Source organism: Elephantulus edwardii, unplaced genomic scaffold (genome assembly GCF_000299155.1).
Source record: "Elephantulus edwardii isolate Elephantulus edwardi_28Jun2011 unplaced genomic scaffold, EleEdw1.0 scaffold00417, whole genome shotgun sequence".
Lineage (NCBI taxonomy): Eukaryota > Metazoa > Chordata > Mammalia > Macroscelidea > Macroscelididae > Elephantulus > Elephantulus edwardii.
This window is the reverse complement of record NW_006400167.1, coordinates 1,109,251-1,125,758: the sequence shown is the minus strand read 5'-3', so window position 1 is coordinate 1,125,758 and position 16,508 is coordinate 1,109,251. Positions and strand designations below refer to the sequence as shown.

General features: G+C 42.1%; 1 protein-coding gene across 1 annotated transcript in view; it reads right to left on the bottom strand.

Moving 5' to 3' along the window:
* Positions 1-16,508, bottom strand: part of PYGB (phosphorylase, glycogen; brain) — an 81,516-nt gene that overhangs the window by 45,003 nt on the left and 20,005 nt on the right. The window contains 6 exon segments of the mRNA XM_006903670.1: positions 674-1,208; positions 10,271-10,453; positions 11,229-11,291; positions 11,294-11,326; positions 12,576-12,681; positions 13,416-13,510. Coding sequence (XP_006903732.1) covers positions 674-1,208; positions 10,271-10,453; positions 11,229-11,291; positions 11,294-11,326; positions 12,576-12,681; positions 13,416-13,510 — 1,015 coding nt within the window.

Below are 16,508 nucleotides of genomic sequence, written 5' to 3'. Positions count from 1 at the left end.
TCAAAAACCAGAATTAAATATCCCCTTTTTAAAAGTTGCAATAATAGCTTTATATATATTTGTAAACTATTGATATCCCAGTCTTTGATTTTTAAAATTCTGATCTCACTATTGTTTAAAGGTAAATTTATATAGCACATGAAACATCAAGTTTTAATAAAGGTTAAAAGAAAGGAAAACTTTCCATTTTAAGATTAAAGGCTTCACAGAATAAAAACTTGCATTTAACCAGATAGGATACAATCTTACCCTGAAAGAAGCCAGATGGAACTATTTATCTTTCAGTTTTTGACACCCATTTAAAAACAAGCCTTACTACATTATTAACATGGAATACTGTGAAATATACTCTCTTAGGAGAAAATGGAACATACACTCAAAACGATACCACTAGGTATGAAATGGAAATGACTGACCTGTAGGATTTTTTAAAACCTTAATGTTTGGTCATCTTAAATTTTATTTTTACATTTCCAGTAGTAACATTTAATTTGGGGATTATCAAGCTAGGACAAAGTTTTATAACTTAATAATCTTGGATTCTGAGTCATTATAAAATGAAAGTAGAAATGTGAAGAATACTTGGAAATTCATTTTCATCTGTCATGTCTAATTCATCCTCCTCCTCCTCATCTACTTGTTGATCCTTTTTCAGTCGGTAGGTGGAGGATACCTGTCCGGTTCCAGGTACACACTTGGCTGACAGAGATTTCTGAAGAGGTGACTTTGAATTTGCTCTTACAATATCTAAACGAGATGAATAAATCTGGTGGATACACTGTGTTTCGGAAAACCTCTAAATCTTCTTCCTTGTCAATCTTTTGTATATTTTGGAAGGCAGCAGTGTAGACCTCTAAAGCTTTGCCGTGAAATAACATTTCAATAGTGATAAATTCTGAAAATATATTCTTTATGCCTTTTATTTTCTGTTTTTCAAAGTTGTCAATTGTTTCCTCCAGGTGACGTGTTGTTTGGGTAGCATCCATTGTAGCTCTCTGTAATTCTGTTTCAGCCTGTGAAATAACATGTCGATCAGATGGCTTTCGCTGACGTGTCCTTTCTAACTGGGTTAACTGCTTAGCTTCTCGATTCCTTGCTGTTAATGTGGCTTTGAGGTCGTCCCCTTTCATTTTTACAATGGTTCCGTAAGCTTTCAAAGGTTCAGCTACTTTGGCTTCAAGTCTTTCAACCTCTGCTTGTCGATAATCCTGAAGTTTGGCAAACTCATCAGCAAAGTTTTTTAGGCCCTTTTTTTATTGGGGGGGGGGGGGTGGTCTCTGTCGAGGCGTACACGTTGATTTCATTCACCAGCAGGTCCGCTTTGTCTCGCAGTCTGGCAGTTTTGCGCACATACGCAGCAAAGATTTGGCACAGCTCTCCAAAATGCTTCTCCACATTCGTAACAGCATCTTGCAGTTGCCTGGTTTGAACGTCCCGGTTCTCCAGGCTGCGCCTCATCATCTTGCCTCACGCTGGGCCGCGGACCCTGGGCGGGACCCAACGGTGGGGCCGATTTGCATCTCTCTTATTACCAGTGATTTTGAACTTTCGTCATATGTCTATTGACCATTTGAATATCTTCCTCTGTGAAAATTCTTTCCATATTTTTTTGCCCATTTTGTAATTGGATTATCAGTCTTTTTCTTGTGGAGATCTAGGAGTATTCTATAAATTTTCATTATGAGACTCTTGTCTGAGTTAGTATTGCCAAATGTTTATTCCTAGTTTTTTCACCCTGTTGGAAAAGTTTTTGATAAACACAGGGATTTAATGTTTAGAAGGTCCTATTTTTGTTGTTGTTGTTATGTGCTATCGAGTCACTTGTGACTCATAGTGACCTTATGTACATCATCCCTAAACTCTGCTCTGTCCTGTGCTAATTGCACTGTCTCTGACATTCCCATCCTGATTACCCCAGTCACTGAATCAATCCACCTCATAGAGGGTCTTCCCCTCCTGCGCTGTCCCTCCAGCCTATCAAGCATGATGTCCCTCTCCAAGGACCAGTCCCTCCTTACAACATGTCCAAAGTATGTTAGATGGAGCCTAGAATCCTTGCCTCCAAGGAGCTTCCAGGTTTAGCCCTTTCCAGGATGAATTTGTTTGTTTTCTAGCAGTCCATGGTAGAAGGTCCTATTCATCAATTTTATCATCTTCAGATTGTATATTTCTGGCTGGATTTGGCAATCTCTTTATACCGTAGAATAGGGCTTCTAAGCTTGATCCCAGCTGTTGAAGAGGTTGTCATTTCCCCATTCAATTGGTTTTATTTCTTTCTTGAATATCAATTGGCCATAGATAGCTGAGTCTATTTCTGAGATTTCAATTCTGGTCCATTGGTCTATGTGACTGTCATTCTACCAGTACCATGCTGCTTTGGTTACTACTGCTGTGTAGTAAGTTTTGAGGTCAGTGAGTGCTATGCCTCCCACTTCATTTCTGTTTCGCAGATTGTTTTGCTTATTTGGGGTTTCTTTCATCTCTAAATAAACTTGACAATTTCCTTTTCGATCTCCTTGAAAAATGAATTTGGTATCTGTATTGGGACTACATTAAATATGTAGATTGCTTTTGGTAGGATTGTAATTTTCATAATATTAAGTCTTCTTATGCATGAACAGGGCACATTTTTCCATTTCTTTAGGTCTTTTATTGTGTCTTGCAGAAATGTTATGTAGTTTTCTTTATACAGGCATTTTGTATTTTGAGAGTATGACTTTAAAATCTCCTTGATGAAGCAGTGGGATTGTGGGCTGGGCTGGCCTGGTCTGAGGCCTGGGGTCTTTGGAGTCTCCCTCCACTCTGGAATTTGGTTGGCTGGCTGGCTGACATTGCAGTGGTGGTCTCGCCTTGGTGGCAGTCAGGCAAGGAAGTTTCTGGGGTCCATTTGTTGTGTGTTACCTGTGGGTAGAGGCCGAGGCCTGCTTGAGGGTCTGAACATTGTGACATTGATGTGGCGAATGTGAGAATGGCTACCCATGGAGGACAATGTTTGGTGGAGCTCCCCGATTAAAACAAGCTTGGAAGCAAGAGTGGCATCCACTTCTGAAATAGCTTGCCTCTGGACCCTATGAACCTGGAGAAAGGATGAAAGTTATACAAGTGTCCAGATTTTTGTTCATAGGGTGGCCTATGACTCGACGACACTTAACAACAACAGTTGTTACTCCCAAGTATCTCAATTTGTGCTTGGCTGCTGTAAACGGCACTGCTTTCTTGGTTTTCTTCTCTGAGTTCTCTTTGTTACTGTAGAGGAGTCCCTCTGATTTTTGGTTACTGATCCTGCCACTCTACTAAGTGGGCCTGCTAACTTTAACAGTTTTTTGGTTGAGTCTTTGGATTTTGGTTTGGTTTTTTTTATGTAAACTATCATATCATTTGCCTATAGTGACATTTTAACCATATCTTTGCTGATCTGGATCATTTTATTTCCTCCAGACTGGGCTTATAAGGAGCCGTGGTACTAGGGATATTGTAGCTGATGTTAGATGGATCTTAGCTGAAAGCACTGAATACCAGAAGAATGTCCATCTGTGTTTCATTGATTATGCAAAGGCATTTGACTGTGTGGATCATAACAAACTGTGGCTACTCTGAGAAGAATGGGAATCCCAGAACACTTAATCGTGCTAATGAGAAACCTATACTTGGACCAAGAGGCAGTTGTCAGAACAGAGCAGGGTAACACTGCATGGTTCAAAATTGGGAAAAGTGTATGTCAGGGATGTGTCCTATCTCCATACCTTTTCAACTTGTATGCAGAACAGATTATCCGAGACGCTGGGCTCTATGAGGAGAAGTGTGGCATCAGGATTGGTGGAAGATCTATTAACAATATGTGTTATGCAGATGATACAACCCTGCTTGCTGAAACTGAGGAGGACCTGAAACACTTGCTGCAGAGAGTCAAGGACTGCAGCCTTCAGTATGGATTGAGGCTCAATATCAAGAAGAGAAAGATTCTCACCACTGGACCAATTGGCAGCATCAGGATGGATGGTGAAGAGATTGAGATTGTTAACAACTTTAGTCTGCTTGGCTCCACAGTCTACACTCTTGACACCAGTACCCAGGAAATAAAAAAATGTATTGTAATGGAGAACAATGGTGTCACTCTGGAGACTAAGGTGCGTCTGATACAGGCCATGGTCTTTGCAATCATTTGTTATGCATCAGAGAGTTGGACAATGGCTAAGGAGGATAGAAGGAGAATTGATGCCTTTGAGATGTGATGCTGCAGAAGAGTACTGAGGGTACCATGGACTGCTAATAAAACAAACAGATTTGTCCTGGAGAGGGTTAAATTGGGATACTCCTTGGAGGCAAGGATTCTGGGGCTTCGTCTGACATACTTTGGACATGTTGTAAGGAGGTACAGGTCCTTGGAGAGGGCCATCATGCTTGGGAGGGTGGAGAGACTGCACAAGAGGGGAAGACCCTCTATGAGGTGGATTGATTCAGTGACTGGGGTAATCGGGATGGGTGTATCAGAGGCAGTGTGATTGACACAGGATAGAGCAGGGTTTAGGGCTGTTGTACATATGGTCGCTATGAGTTGCAAGTGACTTGACAGCACATAACAACAATTTGTCGTATTGCCCTAGCAAGCACTTCTAGTACAATATTGAATAGAAGTGGTGACAGTGGACATCCTTGTCTGGTCCCTCTTTGCAAGGAAAATGCTTTTAGTCTTTCTCCATTGAAAATTATATTGGCTCTTGGTTTTGCATATATACTTTTGACTATGTTGACGAAATTATCTTCTATTCCAATTTTCTGAGTATCTTAATCAGGAAAGGTGTTGGATTTTGTCAAATGCCTTTTCTGCATCGATTGCTAAGATCATATGGTTCTTATTATTTACTTTTTATATAGTGAATTATGTTGATTGGATTTCGTATGTTGAACCATCCTTACATACCTGTTATGAATCCCACTTGGTCATGGCAATTTTTTTTTTAAATGTGCTTTCTGGATTCTTTGGCTAGGATTTTGTTAAGGATTTTTGCAGGTATACATCAGGGAAATTGGTCTATAGTTTTCTTTCTTGGTCATATCTTTGTCTGGTTTTGATATTAAGGTTATGCTTGCTTCATAAAATGACTCAGGAGGCTTCCTTCTTCTTCAGTTTTTTGAAATATTTAATAAAGTTGGTGATAGATCCTCTTTTAATATTCGGTAGAATTCAGCTACGAAGCCATCTGGTCCAGGACTTCTTCTTTTTTTTTTTATGAGGAAGTCTTTTTATGACTTTTTAAGATATCAAATGTTCTATATTTGTCCTTGTCAATACGGGTAGGGCATGAGTTTCAAGGAATTTGTCTATTTCCTCTAGGTTTTCAAATATTTCAGAGTATAGCTTTTCTTAGTATTCTGATAGTATTGATTTAATTTCCTCTGCCTCTCTTGTGATGTCACCTCTATAATTTCTTAATCGAGTTATCTGGGTCTTCTTTTTTTTCCTTTTCTTAGGTTACCAGTCATTTGTCAATTTTATTGACTCTTTAAAAAAAACAAATCCTGGTCTTTTTGATGATTTCAGTTGTTTTTCTGTTTTCTATGTCATTGACTTCAGCTCTTGTCCTTACAGTTTCTTTTCTTCTAGAGACTGTAGGATTAGATTGTTGTTCTTTTTCTAGTTGGTGAAAGGGAGACTTTATGGAGATATGGAGCTTATTGGAGAGCAAGTTGGTAATTATAGGTTTCAAGCCTCTATGGTGCTGTGCAGAGATAGGGAATTGGGGTCTAATGGGGAAAGAGAGGGGGTCCTCAGAGTGACGAGAACAGGTTGGTGGTAAGAGGCTACAGATGGGGTGGAAATATCCCATTCAATAGGGTTGACAACATCTGGTGGTAGACATAATGTAGGAGGGGGCTTGGATGGAAGGAGCACTACGAGGGATAAAACTAAAGGCTGGTCAAGTGAACTAGGTTCAGTTGACTTCCAGTGGAACACATCCCCAAGTTTAGACAGGAGGTCCCTGCCTGGCAGTGGAGTTGGGCATGTAGGAATAATTAGAAAGGAATGGGTAGTATTAATTTGTTGAGAGTAATGAGGAGAGGTTGAGTAGTAAAAGGCTTGTAATGGAGGCCATAAATCCCCTTTACTGAGACCTGGGAAGGGAAAACAGGACCCAAGAAGGAAGGGAGTACTGAAACAGTAGCCCCATGTCAACCAGAAAATAATCTGGTTTGTCTGCTATCTGAAGGGTTACCCTGGACTCAAGAAAGGTGATAGGGGTCATTGAGCTTGGGTATCTTATCTTCAGTCTTCAGTGGCTAGGTCCAGGAGGTCGGTTAGGATGGAGACTGGGTCCCATGGATGGGCTGCCCTACAGCAGCTAGACACTGAAAGGCAGTCATCCTTCCAATGACCCAGTGTCTTACAGATAGGGCAAGGCCTTGTTGGATGGTGAGGGTGAAGGCGAGGGCACTGGTTAGCCCAGTGGCCCTCTTTGCCACACTTGAAACATGCACCCGGAAGTAACTGGCTCTTTGAACAAGCAGGTGTTTTCTGATCCTTCACTGCTCTCAGCCTCAAGAAAGCTATTAGGGCTTGGGCTTGCAGATCTGCTTTCTGTCTGACACGAGTCTCCCTATCTGCTTCTGCCTGTTTTTCTAAGGCATTGAAAACTTTAAAGGCCATGTTTACCAAGTCTCGAATGGGTGTTTAGGGACTGTCCTCACCTTTTTTAGTTTCTTTTTGATGTCAGAGGCTGATTGGGTGATGAAATGAGTATCTAGGACAGCCCCTGCTGGGGTGGTAGGGTCTAAGCAAGTGTACTGAGTCAGGGTGCACGGAGATAGTTAAGGTGGGTTCTCATCTTTAGTTTGGGCAATCTCTCTGAGTTTGTAAAAATTGACTGTCTTCAAAACAACTATGAGATATCATCCCACCCCAGTCAGAATAGCAAAATTTAACAGAACAGCAAGCAACAAATGCTGGCGAGGTTGTGAAGAAACTGGAACCCTTATTCACTGTTGGTAGAAGTGTAAAATGGTGCAACCACTGTGGAAAATGATGTGGCACTTTCTCAAAAAGTTGCAAATAGAGATACCATTTGACCCAGTTATTCCAATACTGGGAATATACACTAAAGAGACCATAACCGACATCTAAGCAAATATATGCACACCTATGTTTATCACGGCTTTGTTCACAATAGCAAGGGTTTGGAAACAACCCAAGTGCCCATTAACAAACGAATGGATAGAGAAGCTGTGGTATAGTCACACAATAGAATACTACACTGCATTGAAAAACAAGGAACTCATGCAATATTATTCAAAATGGGTGACCCTGGAGGAATTGTGCTGAGTGAAATATCTCAGTCCCAAAAGGACAAATACTTCATGATGCCAGTGTTGTAGAATAGGACTGACATGAGGGTTGAAGTAAGACTGAGAAAAACTGGATAAATTATGTATACTGCTTTGAAACAGATGAGGGAGAGAACAATCTAAAAATGATATATCATAGGGTATTATGGTTATCACAAGAGTCCAGAATTAAGGTTGCATAGTGGAGTGTACTCAGGGCTGTGGGAGAGGTGTGGGGGGATTGTATACCAATAAAGAATTTTCCTTTTACTTTTCAAAGAGAGGAGCGGACTGGGGTGGGGAGGAGGAGGGCTGGGCAGGGGAAAAGGCGCAATAATGAATGAATGGAAATCTAAAATCTCTGCAAATGTTCATTAAAATTAATAAAATAAATTTTTTTTAAAATTGACTGCCTTATGGAGATAGCATGTAGTCTGGCTAATAGTCACTGACTCATATGGTCACTTTCAGCTTGACTGTCCCTTCCTGGTACAGACATCAGACTGAGTCCCTCCGCTGTCTCCTTGGGAAGTTGCAGGCAGGTATCAACTTGGTATGTCCAATGTGGCTCTTGCTTGGAGGTCCACTGGCATGGTACTGTCAGTTAAATGTACTTGGTCTGCATGGTTCTGAGCAGCAGTGAGAGCATGCTCTTTCTTGTCTGGTGTCAGAGCACAGGATAGTACAACAAAAAGGTCATGCCAGATGAGATCGTAGGTCTGAGTCAGGTACCCAAACTCCTTGATACAGACTGTGGCATCTTTGGAAGGTGAGCCTAGATGGTTTTTTGATTTGGGAAAGATTGGTGAGGGAGAAAGGCTCATGAACGTGAGTGGGACCTTCAATGCCTGCAACTTCCCTGAGGAGGCAGAGGGACTCAGTCTGATGGGACTGGGTGTGGCTAGCAACAGGAGAGGTGGGGGTGGGAGTGGGAGTAGCTGTGTCTGTGTTGATTGGAGTAGAAGAAAGTGGAGCAGGAGGAGAACAAAGAAAGTGCTCAATCTGGCAGGAATGCTTGTTGGATTCAGGAGACACTGGGGAGAGGGGAGGGAAAGGCTGAGAAAGAAAACCTACAGACTCTGAAAAGGCAGAGTTTTCCTGAGGGGAAGGGGTTGGGTCCTGGGAGGGAGTAAGGACAAATCCAGTCAGCAGCCACACACATAACAGGAGAGGGAGAGGGGGAAGGAAGTAGGATGTTATGTTACTGTTCAAGCACATGGACAGTGTGGGCTGGTAGGTTTGAGAGAGAAAGGAGGTGAAATCAGAACTGAGACATAAATGGAGATTGTGCACCAAGGTTCATAGCAGTGTTATTCACCAACACAAGAAGATGCAAACAGCTCAAGTATCCAACCACAATGGAAAGTATTGAGAAATTATGGTACATTCACATGATGGAATACTGTGCAGCTCGCAAGAGTAATGAGTTGATAAATCACTGCCTAACTTTGGAGGGACTATACTAAGTAAATGAACTCAGTCCCATAAGGACAAATACTCTAGAAGACTTATTATAAGAAGTGTATGAGGATCCAAGTGGGGAAGGATGAGAGCAAAGTGGTGATGATGGGCAGGGAAGGTGGTTAATCACAGGATCACAAAATTTGATGGATGGAGGGAGGGATGGGAAAAGGAAATGGAAAGGATCTGTTGTGTAAAAAATGTAAATGAACTTTGTAAGTAAACTAGTATAAAATAAAAACTTTATTAAAAATAGAAAAAAGAAATAAGATTTGTACTGGGAAAGTGTGCTGCCAAGGACCTCTCCAGAGTACTTAATAACAGCAATGCCAATCTAGAGACCAACGTGCTCCTGATCTAGGCTGCTATGGTCTTTGCAATTACTTGCTATGTATCAGAGAGCTGGACAATGCCTACAGATGACAGAAAGAAAAGTCAATGCCTTTGTGTTGTGATGCTGGAAAAGAGCATTGAACATACCATGAACTCCCAGGAGAATAAACAGGTTTGTTCTGGAGAGGATGAAGCCAAATTGCTTCTTGGAGGCAAGGATTTTGAAGTTCCATCTCACATACTTTGGGCATGTTGCCAGAAGAGACCAATCCTTGGAAAAGGATATCATGCTTGGAAGGGTGCAGGGTCAGCGCAGTAGAGAAAGAACTCGGATGAGGTGGTTTGACTCAGTAATGGGGTAGAGGTAAGTGTGTCAGAGACAGTGAGATTGGCTCAGGATAGGGTGGCAGGGCTAGATCTATTGTGTATACGGTTGCTATGAGTTGCAGTCAACTCAATGGCACATAACAACAACATCTTACTTCCTGGTGTCTCTAGATTGTGGGTAATGTACTCTGTTGTAGATTCACTCCACTATCTTTTCCCAAACAATTAGACGCTGGAAACTCTACTGACAATGATTCAATTTTTAACTATGGAGTTAGGGATGACTTGGTGGCAAATGGTTTTATTTAATTCTTTATGCTCAACAACTTATTGTTTAATATTATGGAGTTGGAATTACTCATAGCTGACTTTCCACTCTGCACATTCCATGAAAGGAGATGGCTCATCTTTTTCCTGCAGAGCAGCTAGTGATTCAAGTTGTCAGGAAGACATGGCCTTTGGGTTAACAGTGGAGTTCCCTATTTACAATTCACCAAAGCATTCTCATCCTTATAAGTATACTTTAAATATTTCCAATAAGTAAAAGTTTATAAGAACTTAAGATAAGTCTAATAAAAATAATAATTAAATTTAAAATAAAAATGAAAACTGCACATAAAACGCTGCTTTGAATGTTATAAATACCCTACATCTGCCAGTGAGGCCTACACTGACAATCAGCAGCCTCAGTCCAGGGCTCCCTATCCTTCAGGCCTTGTGTGGCAGTGGGTGCACAAATAGAGCCCCTGATTATGTCTTACCTGCCCACGAACCCTTATTGTGGGGAGCAGGGCCTACGGCATGGGCATGAAGTGTATCTGCTGGATGCTTGGAGGACAGCAACAGCAATGGTTGGGTCCTCACGATTGTTCAGGGTTGAGATGTGCAGACAGCTTAACAGCTGGCTTTTATAGTCCTTGATCCTCTTCAAATACACGTCAAACATAGAAGAGTTGATTTTTACCTTGCATTCCTTCTCTAGGAAGACAGAGAACTTAAGCTTGTTCTCCTGAGAGGAGAGTCAAGGGAAAGGATGGCCTAGACAGGAAATGGAACAATCTACAACTCTGTTCAAAACATGGACTTCTGAGGGGAATGTGGGGGAAACTCCATATTAATATTAAATATATCTCTCTCTGTCTCTCTCTCTCTCTCTCTCTCTCTCACACACACACACACACACACACACACACACACACACACTCACATACTCATTCACTCATAATGATGGCAGGTCTACAAATTAGAAAACAAAACAGAAGCTGCAAAACTAGAGCAGAGTTGAAAACCCATAGGACAAGAAAGTGATGTGATGGTGTTCAGTGGAAGTTAAGGAAAGACACAGAGAGGATCTAGAATGAAGGACTGTGAGTCTCTCCCTCTGCATGGGCAATGGGGCAGGAGGTACAGTGTGGTCCAGCAGAAGACCAAAGGCCTAGACAGCACCCCTGGCACCAACCTGCACAGCAAGACATGCTGCAGCTCTATCCCTGGATTCTCTGCCACAGTTCTCATGTATTTGCTTAAAAGGCTTCAAAAGACTAATGCTGGCCTGATTTGTTGAGCTGAACAGAGTCTGGTTGCTGCTGGACATGTTGAGATGTATTTGGGAAGGACTGTGATCAGACATTTGTAACTGACTCTCCACAAAGGTGCCCAAGCTTGACACAACCCTACAGAAGTTGGCTGTAAGTCACACCTGGGAACAACCATCAGAGTTCCAATGGGAATCCTGCCCCAGACAAGGCTCGGTAAGGAGGTGATGCTCTAAATGTCAGGCCCATCTCTTTGACCTTGGCTATATCCCTGACAAAGGTGTCATCAACTAATGGGAGCAGCTCCAACAAATGGGGCTCAGGATAGTCAGGAAGCTTTCCTCAATTTTCTAGAAAAGTAAAAGAGACACTTCTAATCATGCCAGAAGTACAGCCCTTGGATCCTCAATCTCATCACCCTTTCCTCTGCTACTCCTGAAAGGCTCACCCCACAGGCCTGCACATTCCATCTCTACAGAAACACCATCCACACTAGGCCTCCAAGACACTTAGCAGCCCTGCGTCGGCAACTTCTAAGCCCAGACTCTCATGTCCTACTAACTCTTCTGCTAGGAAGTCTCATTATTCATTAAACTCAAGTGCCTTGACTCTGCCTTCCAAATCTTTCCTTCTCAGGTTTTCTCTCTGGTACACTGTCAACTTGAACATAACAAGCTATGTAGCTGGTCAGAGTGACAACACATCCTCCTTACTGCCTATGCATCCCTCCAGCCTCCTTTTGCAACCCCCTCAATCCCAACTCTCTGTACTCTCCTCCTACATTCACCTAAAAATTAAAATCTCAGTGAGTGTCATCTGCTCAGTCTTCTGTTACTAACTCAAAGCAAAGAGAAAAATCCCTGTCAAGCCCACTGTCCCATTAGCCTCTCTTCAAACTCTGCCCCCTTCAAACCTTGCCTCCTGCACCTGCCATTCCTATTCTTGGAAAGCACTGCCCTCTTTGTCCACCAACACACATTGGACCAGAGAACAAATCCACCTAGACTCACACCTGGCACCTTCTACATGCCTCAGGTTTTCAGGAAGACTCTAGGAGCACACGCATGCACACAGAGAGCCTCAGGCAGGCAGGCTTTCTCTACATGCTCCCAGGTACCATGTGAGTTTCAGGACACCTTTATCATCATTGTAAAACTGATGTGTCTGCCTCTGAAGGCTGGGAAAAACCTCATAGCTGCTGGCCATCCAATGTTTAGATATTTTCTTCTTGACTGAAGTCATCTGTGAAAAGCAAAAAGCCTGCCTGTTTGTTGTATAGACTCCTCACAGGAAAAACTGGCCTTTTTCATACATAGGGTTGTGCTGCTGCATCTGATATACCCTCATAGTCTCCTTCTTGTAGCCCAGAGGTCACTTCTAGATGCCTTCATTGTCCATGTACATGACATTCCCAGGAGCTGCTACTGGTACTATGAGTGCAGGAAAAAGGCCTGTTTAACAGCCCCAACAAAAGGCTAATGAGTCCTGCTCAGAGGCAACCTCACCACCTAATCCTGCTATTGTGTCCTCATAGTGTCAGCTTCCTCCATCAGATTCAGTGTCCTCATAGGCAGAGATATGTTCTTATCTGCCCTCGACAGTAATGTTAGCTAGCCCAAAGTGGTCCAACAGGAGCCACCAGTGAGTGACACCATTGGTCTTGTTCTGAAACATCTCTGGCTCCAGCTCATTATAGTCTTTAAAGCTAAAAATACAGATGATGAGTAAGAATTACAAATGCTTAATTCCAAATTTGGTGAGCAGTAGACATAAAGACTTTTTAATGAAATACCCTGAAGATTTCAAATATCAATGTTTTAGTTTTACTTCCTACTGCTTCTGAAAACTTGCTGGAGGGCTAGCTATGTGTCAGTTCTGACTTGACAGTGCACAATAACAATAAGTCAAAGTGGTTCAGTCACTGCATCTGTTCAGGTGGTATCCACAATGACTTCCTTGCAGATTGTTCACTCTGTCCTTATTAACTGGCCCTTATGATCCTAAGATGAGCCTCTGCAGACTACTCATAGTCAACAGGGACTTAGCTTCTAGTCAAGACCATGGAGAGTGTGTGGGTTTAGAGTTTTAAAAGCCAGCGCTCAGTTTTAGTATCTGTAGAATAGGTATACAATTCAGAAGTCTGTTGTGAGGATGAAATAATGCATGATGCAAGACCCTTTCCAGCACCAAAACCACAGGCCCATTAAATGGAAAAGTGCTAGCCTCAACCTCCACCCACCAAGACTTGCAACACCAATTGATGCTTCATGTCCTCCCCAAAACAACATTTCACACTTATCCTTCAGAAACCAGAATCCTGTCTGGACAGATGAAAAATGGGAGAGACACTCCAATAAAGCCATCATTTAGACTTTTGTGTGGCAGGTACATGGGAAATGAGGACTTGAGGAGAAGACAGAAGTCATGGGGACAGAGCACTCAATGGATTGCTTTACAGTCTCTGAGTGGATCCTGGTCAAATTACTGACAGCATGGTGACAAATGTACCATGTCTTCTCAGTCACAGATATCCTCTACAGATGATCCACATCATCAAGGAATAGTGCTGCTACTCTCTTGGTATCATATGGAGGGTGGAACAGCCTCGTGACCAGGAATCCCAGGGCCAAGTGAGTAGCTGCCAAGTCCTAGGAAATTCTGTCCCCTCTGAGAAACCTGGCCCCACAACACATGAAGCCACACAATTCTACTATCCAAACTCCACAAAAGGACTCACCAAGAAGGGCTGGGCCGATGGCCACCCAGCACTGCTCTGTCAGGGGAAGACTAGCTGACTGGCCAGGCAAAACGCTGAGCCACAATTTGACTCATGAGAAAAGGACTGAATAAATGGGGAAATGAAAGCTTCCTTAACAAATGATTTTAGGAAAATTGGAAAACTATCTGTAGAAAACTCAAGCAAGACCCATACTTCACACCATACACAAAAACCAGCTCAAAGTTGATAAAGGACCTAAAAGTAAAATCAAAGACAATAGACTTCATTAGAGAACAGCTTGGAAGAACTCTAGAAGCCCTAATTCACAATATGAACTGTTTTCCAAGCATCTTGAAAAACCTACAACCAGGAGAAAATAAAATAGATGAATGGAAACTTCTAAGAATCAAATCCCTATGTTGTTGTTATGTGCTGTCGCGTTGCCTGCGACTCATAGTGACAATATGTACAGCCCTAAACCCTGCTCTATTCTGTGCCAATTTCACTGTCTCGGACACACCAACCCTGATTACCCTAGTTAATGAATCAATTCACCTCATAGAGGCTCTTCATCTCCTGCACTGTCTCTCCACCCTTCCAAGCATGACATCCCTCTCCAAGGACTGGTCTCTCTTTTCAACATGTCCAAAATATGTCAGATGAAGCTTCAGAATCCTTACTTCCAAGAAGCAGCCTGATTTCACCCTCTCTAGGGTGAACGTGTTCATTTTCATACTTCTTGTTGTGGTGGTTATGTGCCATAAAGTTGCATGCAATTCATAGCAAACTTATGTACAGCAGCCCTAAACTATGCTCTGTCCTGTTCCAATTCCACTGTCTCTGACACACCCACCTCAATTACCAGAGTCACTAAATTAATCCACCGCATAGAGGGCCTTCCCCTCCTGAGCTGCCCCTCCATCCTCCCAAGCATGATGTCCCTCTCTAAGGACTGGTCCTTACAACATGTCCAAAGTATGTCAGAATCCTTGCCTCCAAGGAGCAGCCCTGTTTAACCCTCTCCAGGATGAACGTGTTTGTTTTCCTAACAGTCCCTGGTACAGTCAATACTATTCTCCAGCACCACAGCTCAAAGGCATCAGTTCTCCTTCTATTCTCCCTAGTCATTGTCCAACTCTCTGATACATAACAAGTGATTGCAAAGGCCATGGCCTGTATCAGACACATCTTAGTCTCCAGAGTGACACCATTGCTTTTCAGTGCTTTGGAAAGGTCCCTAACAGCAGAATTTCCCATCGCAATACATCTTTTTAAAAATTTTTTTATTATTAATTTAAATAAAAAATTACAGACACTTTGGATTTCCATTCATTTATTGTTGCAGTTTTCTCCCTGCCCAACCCTCCCCCCCAGTCCACTCCCCTCTTAGAAAATTGAAAGAAAAATTCTTTCATTGTTTTACAATCTCTCCCCCCAGGTCCACTCCACTATGCAGCCTTCACTCTGGACTGCCATCGTGACAAAAATACCTAATCACATATCACTTTTAAACAGTTCTCTCCCTCATCTGTTTCAATACAGTATACATTATTTATCCCATCTTTCTCAGTCTATCCCCAACTCCGACGTCAGTCATATTTTACAACAGTGGCACCATGCAGTATTTGTCCTTTTGTGACTGAGGTACTTCACTCAGCATAAGGTTCTCCAGGATCACCCATTTTGAATAATATTGCATATGTTCCTTGTTTTTCAATGCGGCGTAGTATTCCATTGTATGAATATACCACAGTTTCTTTATCCATTTGTTTGTTGATGGGCACTTGGGCTGTTTCCAACTCTTTACTATTGTGAACAAAGCTGCAATAAACATGGGTGTGCATATATCTGCTTAGGTGGCAGTTATGGTTACTTTGAGGTATATTCCCAGTATTGGAATTGCTGGGTCAAATGATACCTCTATTTGCAACTTTTTAAGAAAGCATCATACCACCTTCCACAGTGGTTGCACCATTTTACACTCCCACCAACAGTGAATAAGGGTTCCAGTTTCTCCACAACCTCACCAGCATTTGTTGTTTGCTGTTCTATTAAATTTTGCTATTCTTACTGGGGTGAGATGATCTCTCATAGGTGTTTTGATTTGCATCTCCTTTATAGCTAGGGATTTTGAACATTTCTTCATTTGCTTATTGGCCATCTGAATGTCTTCTTCGGTGAAGTGTCTGTCCATATCCTGTGCCCATTTTTCAATTGGATTATATACCTTTATCTTATTGTGGTGCTCAAGTATTTTATAAATTCCGGATGTAAGTCCCTTATCTGACATGTCATTACCAAGTACTTTGCCCCAGTCTGTGGCTTCCCTTTTTACCCTGTTGGAGAAATTTTTGGATGTGCATAGGGATTTGCTTCTTAGAAGGTCCCATTCATCTATTTTATTTTCTCCTGGTTATAGATATTTCAGGATACTTGGAAGACTATTTATATGTTGTGGATTAGGACTTCTAGAGTTCTTCCAAACTTTACTTTAATGAAGTTTATAGTCCTTGGTTTCAGTCCTATGTCCATGATCCATCTTGAGTTGGTTATTGTGTATGGAGTGAGGTGTGGATCTTGCTTGAGTCTTCTGCAGATACTTTTCCAATTTTGCCAACCCAATTGGTAAAAAGGCTGTCTTTTCAACCAGCCATCCCCACTGGACCCACCTGGGAAAACACTTTGCAGTTCAGAGGGGAGCAAATGACAAGAAAATATCTTCTAACAGAACAAGAAGGCAAGCAGCTTTAACCCAAGACCACCAGTAAGGTGATAAAGTGTCCTTCCTTTTCCCCTTCACATCAAAGCCCCTG